Here is an 18,215-nt window from a genome sequence, read left to right as displayed (position 1 = left end):
CTCTTCCATTAAACACTGGAAAGAGGGTTTCTTCTTTGTGAAGTGCCGAGGAGGTTGGCCGTTCTCCCTCTTCCTGTTTGTTTTAAGGACCAAGGATAAGGGTCCTTCCCAGACTGAGTTATCGGAGGAGGAGATAGTTGCTATGAGGAGGATAGTGCGAGTGCACATCACACATCGTCTCGATTACTGATTTCGACTGGGCTGATGTGCCCTTCAGTCGATCAATCCCAGTCTGGTTCATGGGCTGCATGATCTTCTCTTTTTTTTTATGAGCTTGCCTAACTTTGTGGTGAATTATGCAGATTCAGATATAGCTGGTGTTGAGGAGAGAGCTTGGCGTATGAAGGTCACGACCACGAGGAAGGCATAGGTAGCTAGGACCTCAAGCGCGTAGCTCGAATCCGTGGAGCTTCAATGCCACTCGATGGAATGCATGCCTCAGTAGAGGAAGAGACCAAGGTCGATAGAGGAGGTAGTGGTGGTTGACTCCGAGGAAGCCACAACCCAACTCGGGCGGTCCTCATCGTAGAGGGGGGACGCTTCGGAACACGCTTCGGACGAGGGCTCAGTTGATGTATATGGTTGATGTATATGTGCCTCAATGGTCGATTCGGTTGGAAGACTCCCTTGAGACGAAAGGGGTGGTCGAGAAGATTGCCCTGGGTGTGATGCTCCCCGATATTAGGAAGGAAGCTAATTGCCCTGGGCGTGACTCTTCATCAAGTCATGGCGGTGAGTGCGACTTTACTTGTTCTTCCTTGTTTCTCTTTTTTTGTTCTAACTATTCAATGTCTTGCAGTCGATTTGTTCGGTTGTCGGCCTTGTCAACCGCCTCCATGGGTTGCGACGATTTTACAAGTCATTAGAGATAGAAAATGCCCAACTAAAGGTGGAGTTGGTCAAGTTGAAGCGTGGCGTTGAGGAGAGGGACAACACTGTCCATAAGATGAAGGGTCGCGTCCATGATATCAAGGAGGCGCGAGATGTGCTGAGGAGGGGGTTCGAGGAGGTCGAGGCGAAGATTGCTCGGGCAAAGGAGGAGGGTGTTTCTGAGTATAGGGCTTCAGAGGCTCATCAGAACAAACTGGACGACTATGCTACTGACTCCTGACATGAAGAATTCGCTCTTTATCAGCGAAGAGTGATGCATCAGTTCTCGAAGGTGGCTGAAATTGTTTAGGGATTCAGCCCATTTAATGTCAAAGAGCCTAATGGTGGAGATGCTATTGCCAATGTCTAGGAGTGAGCCAAGGATCCCCCAACGGATAGTTGATGCACTATCTCCCTCTTTTTTTTTTTTTTTTGTATACAGCTCGGTATGTTGAGCTTGCAATCATTGCATCAACTCTTTTCATTAATGTAAGTTTGGCCTTTCTACCAAGCACTTCTTGTGTTTTCATTAATGTAGGTCATGCTTTTGTGCTAGGCTCTTAGTCTAGTAGGAGTTTTGGATTTGACATTGTGGTTGGGATCTTTGGCTCATTGACCTCAGCCATGTACTGGTCGAAGTCTTCGATCTTCGTTGGCTGAGGTCTTTGGCTTAGTGGCCTCGGTCTTATGCTGGTTGGGGTCTTGGTCTTCGGTGGTCGAGATCTTGGACTTGATGCTAGATGGTCGGGATTTTTGACTTCATGGTATCGGTCTCATGCTGGTCTCGGTCTTTAGTCTTCATTGTTGAGGTCTATGGCTTAGTGGCGTTGGTCTTATGCTATCCAAGATCTTCGACCTTCACTAGTCGAAGTCTTTGGCTTTGTTGTGCTGGTCTTATGCTGGCCGAGGTCTTTGGCTTTAATTCCTGCCGACTGAGGTCTTTGGATTAGTGGCATCGGCCTTATGCTAGTCAAGGTGCTTCCAAGTTCTCAATGTTGTTGGGGAGCTCAGTGGCACCTGGTCTTGGAGGGCTTCACGCTCTTTGGTTGGGCTAGCGGTGTCCTCTGTTAGCTCTACATTGATTGCAAGCTAGGTGAGTGTGCAAAGTTCGATGGCCATCCTCTTGCCCCATTATGTGGAGGGGACGTCATTCACGCGGTGCCCGTCGGGGACTTATTCTTGCCTCGATCATTTGTGGTCGGTCAGGTCTTTTGTGAGTTTGCTGTCACGTTGCGATCATTGGTCAACGCGGAGTTCCACTATTGGAGGTCGGCGGGGCCATGCATGGGTGTTTGCTTGTTTGTGCTTGAAGAGGATTCTTTACTTATTGAATTTATAGAGTCCGGTCGCCGTTAGTGCTCGACGTAGATTGTCATTGGTACATTTTAGTCCTAGAATTCCAGCTCTTCGGGGTAGATCTTCTGCATCTTAGTTTTCCCTTATAAGGGTTGTTCCGTCCGAGATGACGGCGATAACCCTGATTGGGGGAGCTCGGGCTGGGGGCTCGCCGGCATGGTGCAACTCTTCTCTAGGTTTATGATCTTTGACATCGATGAATCCACGAAGATATCTGCATCGGATGAAGTCTTCCAAGTGGTGACGAAGATCGTGGCAGCTCTCAGTGTCGTGGCCATGGTCTCGGTGGAAGTCGCGAAACTTGTCTTGATTTCTCTTGTTGCCCTGGGTTTTCATCTTCTCGAGCCACTTGACAAAGCTACGGTCGCGGATTTGCATTAGTATGTGAGCCCACGGAGCATTGAGTGGAGTGAAGTGGTGATACATCAGCGACGGGGTCCTTGGTCTATGGTTAGGTTAGTGATCTAGCCTCTTGGTGCCTCGGTCCAGTCTTCAATCGTTGTGGTCTCTGTGCTTTCGGTCGTGCTGGTCTTCATCCTCCTTGCGCAATGCTTGGGCTTCTTCAGCATTCATATACTTCTGTGCGTGCTTCATGAACGCGATTAGTTTGGGCAGAGGGTTCTTTTGCAAAGAGAAGCTGAACATCAAGAAGCATAGTCTACTCATGATGAACGTCATTGCTACTGACTGGTCTAGAGCTTGGGCCAGGAGGACTTTAGCGTTGAACCTCACCAAGTATTCCCTCATGGTCTCTCCTTTCCTTTGTCGCACTTGCATGGGGCTAGCCGACATCTTCCAGTGCCTTTAGTTGGCAATGAACTGCACTAGGAACCACGTCTCCAATTGTTCCCAGGAATATATGGATCGCGAAGGAAGGGAGGTGCATTAGGTTCTGGCGACTTTGTCGAGGGTGGTGATGAAGGCCTTGCACATGAGGCCCTCGGAGGAACCATATAGAATCATTATCACCTTGAACCCTTCAATACAGTTGTTTGGGTCCAAGGCCCCATCATACTTCTCAAACTGAGAAGGTCACTATCTGGATGGGGGAAGCTCACTAACGATTTGTTGGATGAAGATAGGCTCTTTTGTGGGCTGTTGACTGTGACTTTGCTTTGCCGGTTGGGGTGCCGGAGGGGTCGCACCGTGGTCTACTTAGCTGCATTCCATCTCGGCCAATCATTGTCGCAGGTCCCTGATTTCAATGTCCCTTCCTGTCAGTGCTGCATTGATAAACTTCTCTTCTTTTGGAGTCGTTTGCTGATCTTGGACTGAGCTAGATTCAGCTATCGAGGTTGGGGGCTGCTGCACGTGCTAGTTGAGTCGTTCTCGCACTAGAACCCTTGAGCTGGAGTGATGTGATTTATTGTAGGCATTGCATGCACACTCGTAGTCGAGTTGGGCCCTGTGTTGACCTGTATGGCGCCTTTTGGGGTCCTTGGTGCAAAGGTTGGCTGTGGTAGGCACTAATGCGGCAAGGCAAGTGGCTTGGGGGCGTAAGCTGGTTGTCCCAACATTTCCATCATGGCCAAGATATGGTTAACCTTCTGCTTCATGGCGAGGAACTGTGTGGGGTCGACTGTAATATGATGCTGGGGTTCCCGAGCCAAAGAGTTGCGAAGTGAGCGGGATCCCCGAGATGGGGAACGAGCTCCAAAGTAGTTGGATGTGTTTTTAGGCATGGTTGCTTTAAGTGCACAAAAAGGGGTTTGGAAAATGACTTTTTGTATGTTTCCCACAAACGGTTCCAATCTTATGTTGTCCGATCTGGGGTGTTTCAAATCAAGGACACAATCAGATAGTCCTACCAACTAGACAAAACCAAGGTGGAAGGATAAAGGCGTGCACTGAGATCTGCAACCAAGAGAAAGGTCAGAGGCTCGAGTGTCGTTACTCGGGTAGGTACTTTGATGTTCAAGTTAGTTGAACAGAGAAAGATGTGGCCAGGTTGAGCAGGCTAAGACAATCACTAGTCCAGGCCAAGGAGATAGTGTAAAGAGGTGTTTCAAAGAGTGCTCTTTAAAAAAGTCCCTTACCTCGAGCGGGGAGTACCTATTTATAGTTGGGTGTCCGTGTTCCAAATGGATAGGGTTTTCAAGGTTATCGAGATGAGGGCACCTGCCAAGGTCTTCGGAAGGTGTCCTCTTCCTCGGCGGAGTCTGCTTCCTTGTCCGTGCTGGACACTCCTTAGTTGTGCTCATCCATTACGTGTGGTGTCAACGTTGCTTGAAAGAGGAGCCGACAACGGAGATAGCCACATGGATTCCTTGGCCGGCTCAATCATCATTCGAACAATAAGACAAGGCGGAGAAGCTAAGTTCAAGCTGACAAAAATGAATAATCTCATACCTTTGCTTTGGAATTCCTTGTTAGACTTCACAAACCCAACAACTAATGCCTGAGGCAAGGCATGAAGCCACTATTCCTACCCAAGACCACAGTCTCTAGAATTCCCATTGTCCCATTAAAGATTGGTGGTGGTATGGTTTCAAAACTGCTACTAAGAGACAAGAAAAGGCAAACAACAACACCCGTCCAAACAGTGCACAAATTAGATCGAAAATAGAAAAGAACGTGAATACATGACAAAGAAAAAAAACGAAATAAAAGGAAAAGAAAAACAAACAAATCAAATTAAAATAAAAAAAAGTTGGAAAAAACCACCGTCTTTAGCCGCCACCACCCAACAATCACCAAGAAACTATGTAAAGAGGCCAAACTTGAAAATCCATTGACATTGTCGCCGTTACATGCTGCCACCGCCTCCATTGCCACCACCATGGAGACCAAGGCGGACAAAACCATAACAGAAAAGAGGAAAACCCATAAAAAAAATAAAGACAGAGAGAGGTGGAGGGGGAAAAAAAGGGAGGGAGAGACAAAGAGAGGCAGAAGATAGACGAAAAGTGGGAAGAAGTAGGGGTGAGCATAATTCGGTTAAAACCGAATAACGAAACCGAAAATTTCAGTTTCGGTTTTTGGTTAAATCGGTTTGGTTATTTTGGTTTTTGGAATTATAATTTTTGTAATATATAATATGTAATATAACATTTTGCTTCAGACCTCTAACCTTGTAGGGAACTTTCCTTCGAAGGAGGTGTGGGGTAGCCCTGTACCCCCTAGAATTCAGGCCTTTTGTTGGGAAGTGGCACTCCAAAAAATCAATACCTTGGATTTATTGTAGAAAAAGAGGCCAAATATATGCCTCCCCCCCCCCCCCATGTTTGTTGCCTCTGTTTGGGTTCTAGTGAGACAATTTCACATTTACTAATCTCATGTCCCTTTGTGTTCTTTATTTGGTCTTGGTTCTCTTCTCTCTTTGGCTACAGGTGGACTCCCTCCTCAAGCGTGGTGAACCTCTTTGATCTGATTTTTTATAGGCAACCAACGGTTCGTGGAAGGATTATGTGGAGAGCCTCTAGAGCTTCTGTATTGTGGTCAGTGTGGGAGGAAAGAAACAATAGGATCTTTAAAGGCAGATGTAGATCCAATGAAGAGGTTGTAGAAGGAATAACTACTAAGGTTATCCATTGGTTGAAATCCTGTGATTTTTTTAAGGATTTCTCAATTGAAGATATTTATAGAAGTTGGGGTATTGTGGCATCTACTACTACTTCCAAAGCTATGATACAAGAAGTTTGGTCCCCATCGACACAACAAAGGGTGAAACTGAACTTTAATGGAAGCTCTATAGGTAATTCGGGCCCATTTGGTATAGGGGTGTTTTCAGAGATAATGAAGGCAAGATAATGGCTTTGTTTTCAGGTCCAATAGGAGTTGGAGATTCCTTATGAGCGGAAATCTTGGCACTACATCAAGGTGTAAAACTGGCCAAATAGTTGGGGCTACAATAGATTGAGATAGAGGGAGACTCCAAGTTGGTAATTGGGTGGATGCAATCAGGGTAGCTGGGAATTTGGCAATATAGACAGCTGATAAGGGAAATTCTTAGCATAACAAGGGAGGTGGGTGTTTGGTTCAAGTGGGTAAGGAGATCAGCAAATGGTTTTGCTAACGCCCTAGGAAAACAAGGGACTGCAAGGGAGAGTCTTTTTTGGGCAGTGATGTAATGTTTGATGTTTATTGGATCAACCTTTTCTAATAATGGTTGAATTCTGTATTTCAGGTTAATTTATCTCTAATAAAATCGTTTTTGATAAAAAATATGTAATATGTAATATATTATATATTTATATATTAATATATAATATACTGAAATTCAATTTCATAATATATATTTTATAATATATAATATATAATGCATACTATAATATATATAATAAAGTATATATTATTAAAATTCGGTTTTAATCGAAATAACCGAAAAACCGAACTGAAAATTTTGGTTGTAGTTATTTTGGTTTTTCTAAATTTTGGTTTCGGTTTTGGTTTTTATTTTTTTAGTTCGGTTTTTAAAATTTTGATTTATTTGGTTCGGTTTTTAACCTAATAAACCGAATGCTCACCCCTAGGAAGAAGGAAGAGAGGGAAGTGGTTATAGCAGAGGGAGAAAGATATGTATGGATAAGTGTCAAATATGTAAGAAAAATAGACAGAAATATGAACATGTATCCTGCCATGCAATGAAGAATTGGACTTGAAACTACAGTAAATGGCATGGCTTCTTTCTATTGATAGGGACATAAATTTTTTTGTTAGATAAGGTAGAGGATGTGAATTCTTGATAGAGATCTCACCACTCGGGATTTCCTATTCACTTTTCCTACCTACTGTCTACCCGTTGTGAATTGGAGCCACACATCTCTATTATGAATAATATATATATATATATATAGTATGCATGTGTTTTGTATGTGGAAATTCTAGCTAGATGATGATAATTATAATAATATATATATATATATATATATATATATATATATATATATATATATATATATATATATATCTAGAATCTTTTATAAATTTTATGTATTTTTTATTTTTTTTGTTTTTTGTTATTAATCATATGCATATTGCAAAATCCAAATCTAATTGCATAAACACCTCATCTAAATATGTGATAAATAGATCAATTGTGAAGTTTCAAGTATCTTTGATAGGCCTACTTTCTTGGCTAGACTCTTTTTTTTTTGTAGTGTTTTATCTTTTTGGTGTATCTTTTTTGTTTATTTTATAAAAAAATGTAAGATTTAAATAGAAGGAATTGAATGAGGTGGAAAGTAGTAGTTTAATTTACAATTTAAACCTTACAATTAAATAAGGACTAAATTAAAAAATGAGTATTTTAGTCACTATATAAACCGGACTAGAATGGATGGTTGAACCGTTTGGCCCAAGAACCGGTCAAGTCACTGGTTCCATTTTGGCCCTGGACTGTTATTTTACAAAAAACCATTGAAATTGTTAGAAAACCGCTGACCTGATCAATTTAACCATTAAAATGTTCAACCTAGTTATTGGTTCTCAATTTGCTTTCAAACTAATTCCAAATTTGTTATCCATTTTAAAATAGAAATTAGAAAAAATTGAAAAAAGAAGCTTTCATATCTCATAGCTTATTCGATTATTCACAATGGCCAAAATTAGTTAGGGTTTTTAGTTTTTCCATTTTGATTTTGAGTTTTTTTTTTTTTTTTTTCATTTCTTTGATGCTTTTTAAGTTGGTGGTGGTTTCTCTACTACTACTACTACTACTACTACTACTCCTCTCAACTCCCCCCTCATAATAATGTATATATATAGTGGACTTTGACTCGCTAACCAAGAAATCGAAAGCCAAAATGATTCCATTTTTGGGTCGGTTTTTAAAATCGTGATTTTTATCAAAAGAAAAGTTTCACAATCTTATTCATATTTTTGATAGTAGTGTAAATATATAATTATAGATATGTTCAATTTTTTTTCTATATTTTTTGTGTGTAAAAATAATTATGATATGTCACACTTACTTTTTGTTTAATATGATAAATACATGTGTCCGGTTGCTTTTTATTTGCAAAATTTATGTATTTTTAAACTTTTATTATTTATTTATGACAATAAAGGTTAACACATTTAACCCAAAAGTTGAACTGTTTACTATTAGTTTTTATATTTCATTTTTGGGCAATTCTAAATTATGTATTTCATTTCTATTATGATTAAAAATAATTCTTATTTATTACACTTATTTTTTTTAATTTGATTAATAAAAAAATATCATAAATGTGTCTAATTTTGTGTAATTTTCTATATTTATTTTTATTTTAAAAATTTTATTACCTAACTATGAATTTATAGGTTGATCAATTTGATTAAGATTGTTGAAATGCTTAGCCACCACTTGGATAAAGAACGATTTTGTTTTTAGTCGGTTTTAAAATTATCGGTTTATATTGTTAAAATATTGACATAGATCTAATTAATAACATTTATAAGTGAAATGTAACTTAGAAATATAGGGTTTAATAAGAAAAAATGGAATTTAATACATTAAATATAAGACTTAATGAGAGGGGATTAAATGAGCTAGAAAATAATAATTGAAATTATATTTTCAAACGTTACAATTAGAGATGGATTAAATACACAAATATAACCATTAAAGTTGTTATTAAAGCTATAATAAAATGACTTTATATCCTTTCTCAAACAAAAAAATAAATGGCAATTTTAGTCCAAAAAAATTTCACATTACATCTACACTTATATATATATATATATTAATTATATTAATTATATTATGTGTGTATGCATATTTTAATTATAGTGGGTTTTTAATGCTATCATGCTGTTTGAGATGATTATCATGAGATTATTTAAATTTGTTATAAATTTTCTGTGGGTCCCACTTATTAGATGCAGGAGAGGGTTGCTTAACCCTTCCCAATCTTATTCGGACTAGTATAGCCAATGCCTGAGCTTTAAAAATATTGTAAAACGTTAAATGATTTTGACATTATTCTTAAAAATCCTATCACCTCCGTTTTCATAAACTGATGGGTGGCAGCGACTTCAATTCATCCCAATTAAACTGTTTCCGGACGCACAGAATGAACCCTCAAATCATTTATCAACACCTCAAATTATGAATATTGCAATATCTTTTGTATTTGTATGTATGATATTCATAGTCATAAAACATGTTCACGTGCTTCCTCTCTTATGAGAGAGAGAGAGAGATGACCCATAAATGCATAGTTGGCCTTCGTAGATAAAAAGTCCAGTTTCAAAAATTTCCCTGAGTTCCCTCAAGTCCTTGATATTTGGCTTTAGGGGGGCTTTTCATTTCAATACCTAAAGCCAAACGCGCCCTGTTAATGGCCACTGCCTGCGCTACATCGTTTCTCAGTCCTGCAATTCCTTTGACAACTAAGAAGAGCATTAAAACAACCAAAACCAAAAGCAGAACTTGCCACGTCAGCCCTCGGATATCGCTGCAGCAGCAACGGTCTCCAAGCTTGAACGTCCTCACAACCATCTCCAGGCTGCTATGGGGCAAATCCCTTCCGCCTCAACTCCTCATCTCCACCGTCCGTACGACTTGGAACGCCACTTGGCATCTAATGATGAAACAGCTCGCTCCTTCTGATCCCTCTGGCTCCTACACTCGACCTGCCAGCAAATTCCGCATCAACTCCGATTCATCTCTTTTTTCCCGCCTGAAACCAGGCACCCTCCACCTGTTTGTAGGATTGCCTTGCCCGTGGGCTCACCGGACCTTAATTGTTAGAGCTCTCAAAGGCCTCGAAGAAGCTGTGCCCATTTCGGTGGCTTCTCCTGGCATCGATGGCGCTTGGGAATTTCATGAATTCCGCACTGGCAACGCCAATGATCTTATGCCAAGTGTCAATAACATCAATCGATGCAAGACTCTGAAAGAGGTTTATGGGCTGCAGCGAGAGGGTTACGATGGACGTGCATCAGTTCCAATGCTTTGGGACGTTGAAAGAAAAGAAGTATTGTGTAATGAGAGCTACGATATCATCGAATTGTTCAATTCGGGTTTTAACGGAGCAGTGGGTAATTCAAGTGTGGATCTTTCGCCTTCATCGTTGAAGGGTCAGATTGAAGAATGGAATCGTATAATTTACCCCAATGTGAATAATGGGGTCTACAGGTAATGTATGATTTTTCAGTATTTGCACTGGCCCAAATTGTTAGTTGTTGTCATTGTCATTGTATACAGTCCATCTGACGATATTCCCAAAACACAGATGTGGATTTGCGCAGAGCCAAGAAGCGTATGACACTGCAGTGAAACAGTTATTTAGTACACTGGACATGCTGGATGATCATCTGGCCAGTTCTCGGTACTTATGTGGAGATGCGCTTACACTTGCTGATATTTGCCTGTTCACTACTTTGATTCGGTTTGACCTTGCCTATAATGTTCTCTTCAAATGCACAAAGAAAAAGTTGCTGGAGTATCCCAATCTCCATGGATATATGTGCGACATATATCAAGTATGCACCCCCTGACCAGTTTCAATTAATTGTTTTTGTTTGTCCATCTTCTATTTTTCTTTTGGGGTGGATAAGCTGGATCCTAACAGATGTTCTCTTGGGGTTGCCTTGTGGTTTCTCAATCATAGGAGCTATAGACTTGGGTCTTTTTTGTCTGTCTTGACTTGGAAATTTCTTCACTTAAGTTAAAAGCACATATAGATGTATAATAACTTTTGCAAACTACTTTGTGATTTGGCATTTTAGTGCAATAGGAGAGATCGTGTATTGACAAAGATGATTTTCTTCTTGAAAATATAAAACTATAAAACAAAAGGATGCCCAAATATGGAACCATTTTCAAGATTTTGATGATAGTTATGGCATAACTTCTTTTTCACTTAAGTAGAAATTAGTAAACGTATAAAATACTTAGCTCAAAACTATTTGAAGGTTTACATACTGAAGCATGTAAGCTCACATCATAATTTAAAGGGAACTTAGGTGGAACTGAACCTTAAAGGGCAATGTTAATCATTCATTGTCAAAGCTTCTGGGACTTGAGTGCAATTGTACGGTTAGATATACAGTTATACACAGGAAGCATAAGCTTTGTTAGAACCTTCACAGATTAATTAACACCCCACCCCCCCGGTTCTTTGCTTTTATATCTTTTTTTGTCATTTTTGCACGATGTCTTCACTTTTTACACTAGTATATCCTTTTTTTCCCATTAGACCCTTCAGTGAGCCAATATAGTTCTTTGCTTGCATAGTTGCATAATGTCTGTCTTTAATAACCACATTAACATCCTTAACAGGTCCGATGATTTTAAAGTTGAAGTTTCTTTTTAATTTTGAGTAGTGTATTCATGTCCTATCTGCTAACTCCCTTTTGCAGATTCCAAAGGTCGCAGAAACCTGCAATCTTGAAGAAATTATGAATGGCTATTACAAGATTCTTTTCCCACTGAATCCAGGCAGCATTCGACCAATCATTCCTACTGGTTGTGAACATGAAGTACTCTCTAAACCCCACAATAGAGAGTCACTGTCACCGGTTAATAAACATGCTGAAGTTCATGTTTAATAAATATGACCTTGTTTGTGCAGTTCAGATGGGTAAGTTCACATTCCTGTATGTTGGTGTATACTTCTTTTTCCTTTTTCCAATTTTCTCTTCACCCCATTTATCTATATATATTATATATATATATTATCTATATATTATATATATATATATATATATTCATTTAATCTTATGTAGTCTAGAATATTAGTGGCAATGTCAAACTACAAGATAGTGCCCAGTTGAACTATGTATTCCTCTTGCATGAATGGACATATTAGATACTCATTCCTGTGACATTCCAATCAGCAAATGGTGATAGCAGGATTCTATGGGGTATGATCTATCCTTACAGAATAAGAGGCCAAGTAATCTTAGTATCCAGCACTTCTAAACTGTAAATACACAAATATTCAAACCATTTTTCTGCAATATAGAGCAAAAACTTGGTGCATGTATTGGACAATCTGACAATTTTTTCCATGAAAAAAGTATATGCATAATGAAAAAAAAAAATTATGAAGAGAAGTAGGAAAAAATAGAGAAGCATGTAGTTATCGAGTGCAACAGCTGGGATGAATCATACCATGTTAAGATCTGGATACAGTATGATACGACATTGGGAGTATATCACAGGGATATGGCATTATAAACCTAAATACTGGATGTCCACACATTCCTCTGTTTCACATCAGGAAAACTTATCAAGGATGCTAAGGTGGTTATTAAAGAAACCAATGGGGGTTATACATTAGCCTGTACTTTTCCTTGAGAGTTTCCTAGAATTAAACATCATAATGTTTTATGTAGAGAACTATGCCAAACCAATATATCAAGTGATCATAATCGGTATTGTGGGCCATTGCTATCAATTTGGCTTTTGGCATATCACAAAAAGTTCATGTTTTGTTCATTTTTAAAGATAAAAATTTGGTAAAAACAATAAAGTATATATTTGTCTATAATATGTTTTAACTTTAAAAATTTGGCATCTTTTATAGGTAATTTCTTATAAATTTACTAGTTTTATGTATATATCATAAAACATAAAATTATGTATTTGTATCCCCAAATTTTTACCAGCCAAGTTATTAATAAATTGTTCAGAAAATTGCTAACAATGGTGTAGACTCCTCCAACCACAAAGGAACCCAAAAAGAAAAGAAAGTTGTGGGTTTTTCACAACATTTTTGTTATACATTGTTGAACAGACTTCATCATATTTGTGTTGGTCCATCCCATCCTAGTTTGAATTTAGACTGCAACATCTGAGAACTGTTTCGAGCTAATTCTAACTCAAGAAATAAAAAGATGTATCTTTCCTCTCCTTTTTTTCCTTAAGAATAAAAACAGAGTCACCCACGTGACATGTAGGAACACTCACCACTATACTATATTACTATGATGCGTAAGAATTGAGATAACATGGGTTTTGTTTAACTATTAAGCTACTTTCAATTTAAACAAATGTTACTATCCAAATGTTTAACCAGGAAATTGAAAAACAAAATAAAGAAAAAAATGATCATTATAATTTATATTTCTAAGTATTAATAAGATTTTTTAAAATACTGAGTTTTCGATTCTCCTGCCCATATCCGCCCTGTGCTCCACCATTCATTAGTTTTCTACAAGTAATATTTACAGTTGAAACTTTCATCAAATTGTAAAGGGAGCTGGGTTCACTTGTAATATGCACTATTGTGTAATATGCTTAAATCTAAATTAATGAAATCAATTGTTTTACTAAGAAAATGTAATCTTATGTTTAACTGTCTAGATATGGGGGTTTATTCTGTCAATATTACTAATTTGCCACATTGAAGATTCTTTTCCTTGGTGCCAAGTCTACATTAGACACCTACATATTAGTATTTTTTTGATAAATAGCTACATATTAGTATATTACAGAACACGCCAGCAATAAATAATACTGCTGTTTGATAACAGCTGAAGATGCTGAACTGAAGAATTGGGATCTGTTCCTGACAGCCACATTCCATTATGTATTGGGAACATCTCCCATGAATTAATAACATACAAGAACGGGAGATGTTCTTATTGTGTGGATGGTACATGATGTGAGGTTGGCGTGAGGAGCGCTCTGTGAAGAGAAGATCTGAACTAAAATTGAAAGGCTTATCACTTTGTTTTTTGTGAATAAGATTTTTTAAGGGTGTGGGGGTTCTTTAATTGCTGAAACTGAAGTTGGGTAGACCACTATATCCTTATTTAATTATTTTAACAACTAAAAGAAAAAACAATAAGTCTTTTAGTTCAACAACTTCAGCTGTTATCAAACGGCTATCACACCAAAACTACTATAGATTCAGTCCAAAAACCGAACAAAGGATAAAAGTGCATGTATGGCATGGTAGAATGGCCAAAATTCTTCCACCCGCATCCATAGACTGGTGCTATTACTGTATTTGCCATTGCCAATATGCTCTAATTTTTTAAATACATTCTCTCTTATTAATTTCTATACATAATTCCTATAATTGATTGCTCTCTTTGTCATTAATTTATGTAATTAAGGCAACTTTTCAAATTCATATTTATCTCATACTCTAATTTCTTTCATTGATTCCTATATTCGAGCATTGGCTCTTGATCACTATAACTTTGTCGCCGTATAACCTTAATCTAGGGGTGTTATGTAGCATAGATGAGAAATTGGGTGGTCTGTTTTCATCCACACCACACTCCAATAGGATAGTTGTTCTGCACCATGAACAAAGATGTGTTGATCGAACCACACCACACCTCCATGGGTGTTTTGTAAGGTGTGGCGTATTTCAGTCCACACCTTGTGTTTGATTCCGTGCATCCCAACTACAAAATTTGAGATGATCTATGCCATTAATCATTAAAAAAATACTATTTTATTTTTTAGTAATATACACAATAAAAAATATTAGTAAATTGTTAATAATATTAACAATTAATAAAAATAATATTAATAATAAGTAATAATTGTTGGAAGAGTTAGGATCCATTATATAGGTGGTCGAACCATGCTAGATGGCTGGGTGAAATTTCAAAAATTTTCTAATCGTTTTGTGAATTGAATTCCCTATGTTTTAAAAAACTACATTTTTTAGGATCAGTTTTACATTGAACCGGACCAGATTTGAAATCAAACAAAGATGGAGATTTATACTTGATATAGATACCATAAATGCAGATCCCAAGGTGGAAGTTCATGCCCAAATCAATTCTAAAACCAACATCCACTAAACATTGTGCAGTGTATAGGTGAAGCTGATTCAACAACATAGTTTTCAACAAAACTACAACTCAGCTGCTTAGATTGAACTGGGGAAGGTGAGACTAAGATTTCTTTGAATTTTTCTTGCAACAATCAGAAGAAAATTGATTTCTATCAATCCTTAAAAGCCTAGGTCGTGATAGGATTTCTTGGAAGACAAAAGAGAAGAAGAGAAAACAAGTGAGAGTGGTGTTCTAGTTTGGTTCACCCTCTTCTTTTATTTCCTTATGGATCACTTCTCCTAATCAAATTAAGAGATTATCCAAGTCTAATTTGGATCTGGACTCTATTAAGAGATAAGCCTTATCCTCTTAAGAGGATGAGTGCTCCATATCCATTTCTAAACCCATATTTAACCTAGAGCACATGACAACAACTTATTTAATCTTATTAATTATGGGCCTTAGGCCCATTTCCTTCAAAGGCTCATGACCCAAGATGTTGCATGGCCAACTTAGGCTTGATTTGCATGGTGTGAAACCCCACAATGACCTTACATAAGTCCACATGGGTTCGGCCAAGGCCCAGCCTCTATGAAAAGGCTTGGCTGAATTCCCTATTAAACGCAATGAACCCCTGAGTACATCACTATGTGCTCAATATAGGCCCAACATTTACACTTAAATGATTATTGAATTCAGCAATCTTATGAAGATCCAAGGATAATGGACTTAAGTAAGATAAAGCCCATCAGGTAATCAACCCTGCAATAGTTTCTTACACTCAATCTCTCAACCCATAATGATCACAACACTAGCCAACAGGGAATGACCTCTCCCCTGGCTGCAAGGTACAATGGCACACTCTCTACTTAAATGGATCCTGAGAATTAAAACCTTTTGTAAACATTTTTCATAAAAATAATATATATATATATATATATATATATATATATATATATATCATATAAATATATTTTGCAAAACCAAATCTCATATACAATTGAAATCCACTGTCGACAATTTAGGTTTCCATCAGGGAGAGTGTAAGCCCTATTATTCACTTTGCCCGACAAAGGGCTCGAACCTATCACTACGATCACCACTCAAGTGAATTCTTAGATTGTCCATCATACCCAGGTTTTGACCCTTATTGGATCTCATTGATTAGCATATCAAAGACAATCCAATCCAACACCTAGTGTAGTACCATAATCAAATCTAGGGGTTATGTGTAACTTTCTAGTTTTGCCCATCAATCTCCAAGGTCCAGGGCATAACTAGAAAATGGTCCGAGTTCAGTGTTTCATCCAAAAATGCACTACATGTACTTTGGGTGTAACCCTGGCAGCTAAGACAAGTTACCCCAATTTCTTTGGTAGCACATTAGTGTTAGCCTTGGCAAGATAAACTCCACAAGTCTATCCAATGGCTAGGAACATTTTAAAGTAACACGAGTCTCATAAGTGTCCAGTTTAAGGGGTAATATAGAAACATACCAACATCAACCAAGGTTCAAAAAATCGTTACGTATCGGCCCATATTGGTCGGTATGTATCGTATCGGGAGCCCCCCAATACACCCCTACAGAGGATGTATCAGGGTTTTGACCAGTTCAGGGGGTGGAGTAACCTTAAATCGACATCTGAACCAGATTTGAAAAAAAAAATAAAAAAACAATACCGATATTGCCTGATATGCCCCTACCGGCTTATTTGATCGTATCGATATTTAGAACCTTGACATCAACATGAAATAATAATGTATTTTTATTCATTTACAATAAATGTATATGTACATCAATCTGACTGGAGCTGAGGGCATACACTGTCTAACAATAATATCAATAATAATTAATATTAATAAAAATACTATTCAAAACTTAACAATTAATAAAATAATATCAATAATAATTAACAATGGTGCATGAACTTTAGGCTTTGGATCTAAGTAGTTTTACACCAATTTAAAGTCCTCTATAGTCTTCATGCTGAAGAAGTGGAGATGGAGAGTTCACTATTAAGAAATTAACATTATTTAAACAGAAATTCGATTTTAATCGGATGCTTTTTCTTACCAAAAATAAAATGCTTATTAACCCACCTTACCCCAAAATACATGCACCACCAAAGCATGAACAAAGATGCAATCCCTACCAACAAATCCAGTAGCTATTCTTTGTTTCCTAAACTATTAGCTCTGGGTTCACTACGTAGAGATTTGTTTTTTTTTTTGAGAAATGGTGGTAATTATATTAAAAGGAGGTAAAGCATTTCTAAAGAAGCATACAAAGGCCACGTAAGACACCAAGAAAAAAAAAAAAGAAAACATATGTAACACGAACAAATAATAGATACATCATCACAACAATACATTGAAGGAATCATCCCATAAGATTTGATGCCAATGATCTTATAGAGAGGAAAAATGCAAGCATGTGTAGCTTGTGAACTCCTTGTAAATGCTCACCTACAGGAAAGTAGGATCTCTCCATTCTTATTACTGCTTCCAGGGAGAGACTTTTGCATTGAACATTCTCTCATTGTGTTCTTTCCACAGGGACCAGCAAATGACAAGAGGTGCCAGCTTCCATATCATACCAATAAAAGTTGAAAATAGAAGGCAGAAAAAGAACCTAGATAATATTCACAGAACATGCCACGGAGGATCTCACTGGCTATGTTCTAAAACAACTAGAAACATATAACTTGCAAGAGAGAAGACATAAAGTGTGCAAATTGTTGGAACGGGTGGCCATAGGCCCTCGATTTGGAATCCTCAACGTGTAGGAGAATCCACTGGCCATGTGAAAAGCCACACGTTGATGGAGTAGCTTAATGATATCATCTCTGTGAACACACTACAACACACACCAATTATAATTTTTGTTATATGTTATTATTTATTTTCTAGTAAAAAAAATAAATCTGTTTTCTGTAAACTGTTTTTGACTTGTTCACAGGGTGGTTATTGGGTCTAAGTTGGATCAATTTCTGCTTTTGACTAAGTCAGCAAGAGGATGTTTGGCTTAGAATGGGCTGAGTGATCATGTGGTTTAAAACCATGATCATTGAGACACTTGTCTCAATCCGAAGGGGTAGAACAAGATAAGTGTTGGTGAGTAAATCTTTTGCAATGGCTCTTATCTCCTTTTATATAGGAGAGACGTTGTGGCAATCGCGCAATCGCCTGTAAAAGGGAATGTGCAGAAGTTACAAAACGGCCCCCAACAAAATTATTCACTTTATTGGAAGGCTATCAAAACCTCCAACAAGGTTCTGCCCAATTCGGATTGTATCATCATCTTTGTGAAGTCCAAGGTT

General features: G+C 37.9%; 1 protein-coding gene across 1 annotated transcript; it reads left to right on the top strand.

Moving 5' to 3' along the window:
* The first annotated feature begins 9,156 nt into the window (after nucleotides 1–9,156).
* On the top strand, nucleotides 9,157–11,799 carry LOC148878696 (Glutathione S-transferase family protein). The gene is made up of 3 exons (XM_088958835.1): nucleotides 9,157–10,288; nucleotides 10,386–10,635; nucleotides 11,515–11,799. Exons 1-3 carry the CDS (start codon nucleotides 9,489–9,491, stop codon nucleotides 11,701–11,703), a joined length of 1,239 nt encoding a protein of 412 aa, XP_088814961.1. The 5' UTR covers nucleotides 9,157–9,488; the 3' UTR covers nucleotides 11,704–11,799.
* Nucleotides 11,800–18,215: the final 6,416 nt, after the last annotated feature.

This window comes from Nelumbo lutea, chromosome 1 (assembly GCF_056320005.1).
Source record: "Nelumbo lutea isolate HS-2025 chromosome 1, American lotus-T2T, whole genome shotgun sequence".
Lineage (NCBI taxonomy): Eukaryota > Viridiplantae > Streptophyta > Magnoliopsida > Proteales > Nelumbonaceae > Nelumbo > Nelumbo lutea.
Note: the sequence above shows the minus strand (reverse complement) of the source record. Positions and strands in the feature narration are given on the sequence as shown.